This window comes from Jatropha curcas, chromosome 1 (genome assembly GCF_041381405.1).
Source record: "Jatropha curcas cultivar XTBG-Jc1 chromosome 1, XTBG_Jcur_1.0, whole genome shotgun sequence".
NCBI lineage: Eukaryota > Viridiplantae > Streptophyta > Magnoliopsida > Malpighiales > Euphorbiaceae > Jatropha > Jatropha curcas.
This window is the reverse complement of record NC_143151.1, coordinates 6,157,959-6,165,962: the sequence shown is the minus strand read 5'-3', so window position 1 is coordinate 6,165,962 and position 8,004 is coordinate 6,157,959. Positions and strand designations below refer to the sequence as shown.

The 8,004-nt window shown below is 36.7% G+C and overlaps 1 protein-coding gene and 1 non-coding gene across 6 annotated transcripts; both read right to left on the bottom strand.

Annotated features, from left to right (window-relative positions):
• Positions 1–1,132: 1,132 nt before the first annotated feature.
• TRNAS-GCU (transfer RNA serine (anticodon GCU)) lies at positions 1,133–1,214 on the bottom strand. The gene has a single exon. It is a non-coding gene; the product is annotated as a tRNA-Ser (tRNA).
• A 1,012-nt stretch (positions 1,215–2,226) lies between these two features.
• LOC105637343 (Phototropic-responsive NPH3 family protein) lies at positions 2,227–7,590 on the bottom strand. Of its 5 annotated transcripts, none has more exons than XM_020680594.3 (5): positions 7,027–7,578; positions 6,651–6,720; positions 5,233–5,379; positions 3,406–4,605; positions 2,227–3,318 (listed from the first exon to the last, which is right to left on the bottom strand). In XM_020680594.3, exons 4-5 carry the CDS (start codon positions 4,468–4,470, stop codon positions 2,749–2,751), a joined length of 1,635 nt encoding a protein of 544 aa, XP_020536253.2. In that variant the 5' UTR covers positions 4,471–4,605; positions 5,233–5,379; positions 6,651–6,720; positions 7,027–7,578; the 3' UTR covers positions 2,227–2,748. The 5 variants fall into 5 exon arrangements, with proteins under 5 accessions (XP_020536253.2, XP_012076173.2, XP_012076172.2 ...); XM_012220783.4 differs by having other exon boundaries at positions 5,289–5,379; XM_012220782.4 differs by lacking the exon at positions 5,233–5,379 and having other exon boundaries at positions 7,027–7,590.
• Positions 7,591–8,004: the final 414 nt, after the last annotated feature.

Sequence of the window (8,004 nt, the reverse complement as noted above, 5' to 3'; positions counted from 1 at the left end):
TGAACTTTCTCCATATAAATGTTTAGAGCCATAAAAACAAATCTATCCTTTTACGTTTCAGAGAATGAATAACCTTGTAAGATATTATTCATGATCTTATGACTAGGAACAAAACTTGTTTGGGTAGGATCAATAAAATCCAGAAAAAAGAGATTTAAGTTTATTGATAATCACTTTAATTCTCAATTTATAAACAACTAAACATAAGCTAAGAGATGTAAATCCGCCGCGTATCTCATGCCATGCTTCTTCTTTCTCCGAATCGGTTCCTAGTGTCATTCAATCAAGATTCGCCATCAAAAGAGGGAAGAGCCTTTTCGGATCCTCTTTAATTGATTGAATTGATTGAAAATGCCTAGAGACTTTTTCAAAGGAAGCAAGGACGCGGGAGGCATGAAGTTAAATTAAGCAGCGTCAAGCCACAACAGTGGCATTTTCCCTTGACTTTGAATTTATTTTTTTTATCATTAAAAAATAATTGAGTTATACAACTAGAATTTTGAAGGAAATTAAACCTCCTCGTTTTAATATATATATATATATATATATATTATGATTAATTTATTTTTTTCTTAAAAAGGCAAATTTATTAAATTATGATCACTTACTGTATATACTTTATTTTGGTTATTTTGGGCGGATGTATTATTTTATTATTAATTAAAACAAACAAATCGTTTTATTTGTATATTATTTTGGATGAATATATTATTTTATTATTAACAAAAACAAAAAGATTATTTAATTTGTTCATATACTTTATTCTGTTTATTTTGGATGAATGTGTTATTTTATTATTAATATAAAAGATCAGTTAATTTGTTTTTTATTAAAAATAGAAATTCACTAAATTAAGTCAACTTTCAGAGATTATATAATAATAGTAATAATAATTTATCTATATTAGTTTACGTTAAAGTGGAATAAAACTGTAAATGCAAATGGAACATTAAAAATAATAGTAGCATTAAGTCGTCACCTGAAATTTTCGACCTCTCGCGGGCAAGCCCCATGTTCTCAGTAGGCCCAGCCTTAACCACTCTGCCAAATCGACCTCAATGCTTGTAATTTACTTTAAATTAAAATATATATAAAATAATATAGAACATTAGAAATAATATTAAAAATAAATCGTCGCCTGAGATATTCGAACTCTCGCGGGGAAACCCCATGTACTTAGCAGGCACACGCCTTAACCACTCGGCCAAAGCGACGATGTTTTATAGTTTGGACTTTTTAAAAAACAGTTCATCTTAAGGATTCGCGATAATCCAACAATTTCACAATCTGATGATTTGGTACAAGTCAATTGAGCGATCCAATCGTCATATACAAGTTCAGGCCCTGTATCTATCATAGCTCTGTGACAAGAAGAAATGCAAGTATGCCATCAAGGCCAGTGCACTTGAAAATCAAGATTCAAAAGTTTCTCCAATGCCAAACTAGAAAAAAATGTACGGGCCCTCTTATCTCTTCCTTCTTCGAGCTCAGGTTATAGAAGAAGGAGAAGAAAGGAACTGAGAAGAAGGTATCAGCAATAACAGGTCTTATTACGAGACAGCTCATGATGTTCTTATCAATTTATGAATCAAAGAAATCCAAAGAGGAGTTTAGACAATGCAGCAAGAGTCTTCTGATATATTCTTCTTATACTTGCAAACAAATTCATAGAGCTGACCATGAATACACATGTAAAGAGTTGATAAAAGCATACAAAAAAGCTTAAAATTGTGATCAATACAGTGTTTCTTCTTTGATAAATACATGATCGTATAGTAGCTCCACTCAAGATAGAAAATGTGAATCTGTTGATTCAAATTCCTTGCAGGAAAACGGATCTCCTGAGATACGAAGTCATAGGCACCTAGATTCAGGGCAAGACTGACTAAATCAGACTAAACATTGGTAAATCATGACAGAAGCCTGTAAACATCCTCACTTAGGCTATCATCTGCGCCCTCCGTTATTATAATACATAAAAAAAACTTGATACTTACTCGTAGATTATCGCCCCACAGTAAAACAGTAAAATTGCTTGAGGCTTTAAACATCCTCATGGAAGAAAGGCAAGAATGCTGCTAAAATCCTGGAATATTAGTGGTGAGGAGTACAGCAACAAGACTAACCAAAAACACAATTAAACAACCTTTGACCAAACTTGGTGATAGCTACACAAGCCAAGCCACATTATAGCATAACTATAAGAACCAATGAACCTCCGCAGGCTTCAGTAGGAATCCAATAAACTCATAATTTCGTAAAACAAAGGAAAAAGAGGTGATATTTACACAATGCAACATGAATTTTCTGACATATTCCCAATTACGATCTTACAAAACAATGCACAGAAACACACCTGTAAGAGGGTTGACAAAAGAATAAAAGAAAACAGTTTATATGTCATAATTACATTTCTTTTCTGTGATGATGTGTGTTGTCTGGTAGCTCCACTCTAAATCTGGAATAGCATGCCTATAATGCCAGATTTGGACTGGAGCATATCACATTTTCAACTTGTTCAAAATTCAACATGACCCACCTCTCCAAAAATTTGGGAAAGAAAAATTCCCCTTCAAATGCTGAATTAAACTTTAGAAGAAGTATGCTTTAAAGGATCGGAAGAAGCAGAAGTCCTCCCTTATATCTTGATCACGTGCTGCTAGACAATCGCGCGACCTTTTCTGTACTGCCTTTTCATTTATACACATATTTCATGTTTAAAGTCTTTCCCCTGTGTTAGCTTAGCTATCAAAACAAAGAGAAACTTTTCCTATGTCTAGAATGACGAGAAGAACGTGGTTGCTCAACTGATGCTCTTGGAGTGGGTCCAGTGCTGTCAACTGCATCTGGTTGTGCATCTGAGGATCGTGGAAGAAGCTTGCACCCCATTTTCCAGGCAACCAAGCGAGGGGAACTAAGTGAGCTGTGTGATTTAGTCACCCTCTTCATCTCTTGCTTTATTTTACTAAATTCTTCTTCAAGCTCCCCAACCCTAGACCTCATATTTTCCATATCTCCCTTTAGTACCTGGTTCTCACGCACAACAGTTACCCAACCATCTCTCTGTACAATTTGCCCTGCTGTGTCACCTGGGACCGACATGGGACCTGCAGGGGCACCTTCAGCATCCAAGACATGCAAACAGCCAGCAAGAGCAGTTCTCAACTGCATCTGCTCAAAGAACAGGACTTGAAGAACAACTCTAAGCGGTAACCTTTCATTCTGTGAAGCATGGGCACAGGCATCAATGGATAGTTTCTGGTAGTCAATAACATTGCATAGTTCTTCTTTATCTCTGTCTGAGAGCCAAGGGTGTGCCTGCACAGCCATTAATTATTACAAACCTTTAAAACTAAGAAGAAATATTATTTCAGGAGAAATTCCAGTAAACCCAAAGTTCCAAACCTTGAAATATATATCCAGAGCTCTGTATAACCCATCCTGCAATGGTCTTGAAGATTCTGGAAGGGCCTCTGCAAGAGATCGTATCTTCCTGGGTTTCAAATTTACATCCGAAGCAACCTCTGCTATATAGTTATCCACCAACTTAGCGACTTTCCTTAATGGTTCAGAAGATGGTGATGTTTCCAGGTCCAATGATGGTGGAGAAAATGATGTTATCTTTGATTCTGAGGTCATGAAGCGATAGATTATCCGTTCCATGCAGTCAGTGTCATATAAAGTATCAGAATCTGAGTATGTGGGAATAAGAAGGCCATCCAAGGTTGCCATTTCCAGTTGCATCCCTATTCTCCTCTCTAAAGAGTCCTTGCATGTTTGGCTGACACCCAAAATCAGTGCAACACGAAGAAGTCCCAGTAAAAAGCGGCAGAAAGATTTCCCCTTCTTTTCTGGGAGAAGCCTTTCAATGGTTTCCAAAAGAACCCTTTGATCAACAGCAGCAGGTGTCAAACTGAAACTAGCAACAGTTCTAGTTTTGCTACTTTGTCCACTCTGCCACCGGCCCAGACCTGGTAGGTACTTCCTAGCATAGTACATAATTGCACCCACAAGATTTTCAGGTCTTATTCCTCTTATTTCCATTGTATGGATTAGTTTTTCAAACAAACCCACGCTAAGGTAAGAAATGTCTTCAAACCACCAGTCAGATTCTGTGCTTCGGATTCTAGCTCCAGTGTTTATTCCATTCCACAGGATGCTACCACCTGGGCTCTGTAAGCTGCCATACATCATCATGGGCCATCCAAACAAACTAGGATCTGTGCAGACCATCATAGATAAAGCATTCAAACATTTACCTACTATCTGGAGTTTTTCTGCTCTTGGCAAAACAGGATCAGAACTTTGAAGAGCCAATAGGCAGTCCTTCCAGTTTCGAAGTATGTTCTTGTGGAAGAAACCGTCCGTTTTGGAAAGCAAGTTACCTTCTCCATAATCCTCTGTCATTTCAAGGTAATCTGCCGCGCAAGACACAATTACTATGTTTCTTGGTGTCAATTCTGCCCGCATGCCATAACAAAATTTTACTATGACCAAGAAAGTGTCAGGTCCACCAGGGAATTCTTCAAGGGCAGTGCTGAACACTTTTTCAAGAGATCCTTCACATATTCGTGCTATCTTCCCGCATTTTGATACTAATGGAAACTGGATAGTCAAATATCGTTAGAAAACAGTTCCAAAATCTTATTTGACAACAATATAATACTAAAAGGTCGAGAAAGTACTACACAAATAATAACAGTGTGCAATTACAGAGGACAAACACAAAACAAGGTGTTGGAAGTTGGTTGCAGGAAATATACCACGATTAAAAGATCAAAATTTTTACTATTGTGTTCAAAGTGCAAAGATGCAATATCCCAACCTACGATAAACACTCTGCCAGTTAATTCACATCATATTCCTCTTGAATATAACTGCTGATCATGAACTTTCATTTGAACAAGTAAAACAGAAAGCAATTTCTTCTAGAAATGAAGACACAACTTGCCAACCAAAAAAGCCCTGGGTACCAGGCCTTCCAATTGATTGTGCCCTTATGAGTACCTAGCAAAGGAAAGGTCATAGGAGACTGGTAGTGGAAAGAATCAAAGAACTAAGGCAAACTAGAAAAAGAAAAGGAATTATTCATAGCAGAAGGTGTAAGTGCGGAATTAACCATATGTTGAATAAACCAAAATCAGATGAGCATAGGTTGATTCATTCAATCAAAATCCCCAGAAGTCATTTCTTTACAATTGGCCTATGATTTAGATGTATCTTGAACTTAACTAGCAAGATCCCGCCAAACTTTTGGAACCAGATGCTTTTTGAAAACCTTAGCTTACATTTGGTCCTCGGTTGCCTAGTGACCTAAATACATTCCTGACCACCACGAACCATTCCACACATATTCATTACTGCTCATTTCCGCAATTCCTAGTGAACAACATACAATAAGTTCAGTTAGCATACAAGATACCCAAAAAAAAAAAAAATTTATATTGAGGAAAATAAGACTCCAAGAGCTCATTAATTTCACTTGCACACAACTTATATGTCATATTTCCATCTACTAATTTGGCTTCTATGATAAATTGACATAGGCCTTTCATCCTTGTGTCAATGGTTTTAACGTCAGTGTCCAGCATATTAGTTCAGCATAACTTTTTACTTCCAATCAAGTTCAAAGGAGAAAAGGGAACCCATTACCAAAATTTCATAGCAAAAATGAGGTTAAATTCCTGTTCTTAATGATACAACCTTGAGGAACAATTCAGCAACGGTGAGTGTATAACACTTTTTTTGGTCTCTCAGACTCTCACTACTTCACTGAATAATATACCATTCTAAACAAACCGTTTAAAGTAGCTTCTTACTCTCTAGCAACCTTCCAAGAAAAGCAAATTTGCGAATGTTCAGAGGAAAGAAAATCCAGAATCTGCTGCATATAGGTTGCTTTATTTGAAAGGCATCAGATAGGAGGCTAATAAATAGAAAGGATATAAGCATTGTGGTTTGGAAGGGCTTATGTATTACCATTTTCACTTGCCAAGACTTCCTCTAGTGAAGCAGGAATCATTTATGGCCTTTGCAGGCTAAGGCTTTCTTGGCTAACCCCCAAGAAAGCCACCTTTCCACCTCAACATTCTTCACTCCGTTTTGCATTTTCTCTTAATCCCTCACCAATTACTGACAGATAATACATGGGATTACAAATTCCAAGGCTATTTGGCATTGTGAAACACAAAGGGATAATACTCTAATGAATTCCACAATTCTTTTGCTATGCCCCAGAGGCTCTAGATTCTTGAACCTGGGTAACTCACTCAAAAGTTAACAACTTGGTTGCCACCAGCAAACCAAGTATATAGTAAACACCCATTCTAATGGTTCTTTGCTGAATGGTCTAAATACACATGTTCTGTTCAACCCATAAAACTCAACCATTAAAGAAAGGATAAAATTTATTGATTCTCCTGAATTGCTACCATAAGATAGATTTCTCTGAAGCATAAGAATATTCACGTGACGTTGTGCTTTTTGAATTTCAAATTTGACCCAAATTTTAATTAGTATAACTACAATGAAATGATAGGTGAATAAAGATTTAAAATTCAGGTCAGATACATTTAAAGATGCTACAAAAAGGAAGTATCAACGAGTTAGTTAAGTCTCCAAAGCCTACAAATGGAAGAATAGTGGCTCACCTTGTGAAGGTGAAAGTTTATGCCGTCCACGACGACAGTGATATCACTTGGCAACCCTGCATTGCAAGACCTGCCAGACCCACCGAAAATCACAATACTATAAGCTCTCCTTTCTTATTTTCACATAAGGAATTAACAGCTTTTATCAGATGATCACAACCACAACTAAAAACCAAGACTTTTTTTTTTTTGACAACCCTTTGACTTTTGATTGTACCAGAACACTGAACATGTATTCATGTCAGCAGTACAATTCTGCCTTCAAATTAGACAACAAGAGAGTAATTACTCGAATTAAACAAAATAAGCACATACCCAGGAAGAAAATAGCTTAAAAAGCACAGAAAATGGGTTTGAGAGAGAAATAAGTGTGTACCAGTCATTGCCCTCTCTATGAAACCCAGTAACTTTCCCTGCAGGGGCCATGATTAAGCTAAGAAGGAACAAGGACCCTTTTTTGATCCTTAAATTAGGCTAAAGCTTAGGTGGGCATGAGAAGAAAAGATTCTAAAACAAGAGGGAAATTAAATTACCTACGAAGAGATGTTAAGTATTACTTCTACATCACGGTTTTAAAAGGGAAATAAAGAGAGCAGGGCCAAGCAAAAGAAGCACCAAAAAACGTTTGAAGAGTCTAAGCGAATCAATTGTGGCCGTGCGTAGCGTAGGCAAGTCCGGTGGGCCTTCTTTACAGCTAAGAAAAACACACACAAGTGCGAATAGTGTATTATGTGTGCCCATCAAAAGCCGAACTTCATGCCCAGTTAAAACCCCAAACGAGAAAACCACCAACCGCAAACAACATGGACCATAAAATTTTAAAAATAAAAAGGAAAACCCAAAAAGTGGAAACAGTTTAAAGAAAGTAAAGAAGAAGAAAAGAAAGCGCAGAAGACGACATACAGGCGGCAAAAGTGAAACTGAGAAAGCACAAAGTATAAATTTTTAAAATTTTAAATTCATATTTTTTAAGTGAAAGGAAAAGGAAAGACGAAACACAAGAATTATGGAGGATAATGGAAATTGCCGGCTGCTAAATGTTGTAGAAATGAAAGGAAGCAGAAAGACAACGGTAATGATAAGAGAGGAAAAAACTGGTAAAAAAGAATTATGTTTGTCTCGCACTTTTTGTCGAACACTTTGCCTGTAATCATCATTCGAAACGCGTCCGTTTATAACAGCTTGGAGCGTTTCCTGGGCCATTTGTTGAATGTTTTCCTAGAATTATTAGTCGACAAGGAGGAGCTTACCAATTAGTTACAGTGATCCTTCTCTAATCAAATACTGTTCTTCAATAAACAAAAAGATAAATAAATTATTTTCCATAAAGTTGAAGTGATCTTTGGCAAAATGG

What these genes read in the sequence shown, in the direction of transcription:
- LOC105637343 (XM_012220782.4), bottom strand. Translation starts at nt 7,076, where the DNA reads ATGGCCCCTGCAGGGAAAGTTACTGGGTTTCATAGAGAGGGCAATGAC. An exon ending in TAAACTTTCACCTTCACAAG is followed by an intron (nt 4,606 to 6,650) that starts GTGAGCCACTAT and finishes TTGACTATCCAG; the next exon opens with TTTCCATTAGTATCAAAATG. An exon ending in CTCTGGATATATATTTCAAG is followed by an intron (nt 3,319 to 3,405) that starts GTTTGGAACTTT and finishes ATGGCTGTGCAG; the next exon opens with GCACACCCTTGGCTCTCAGA.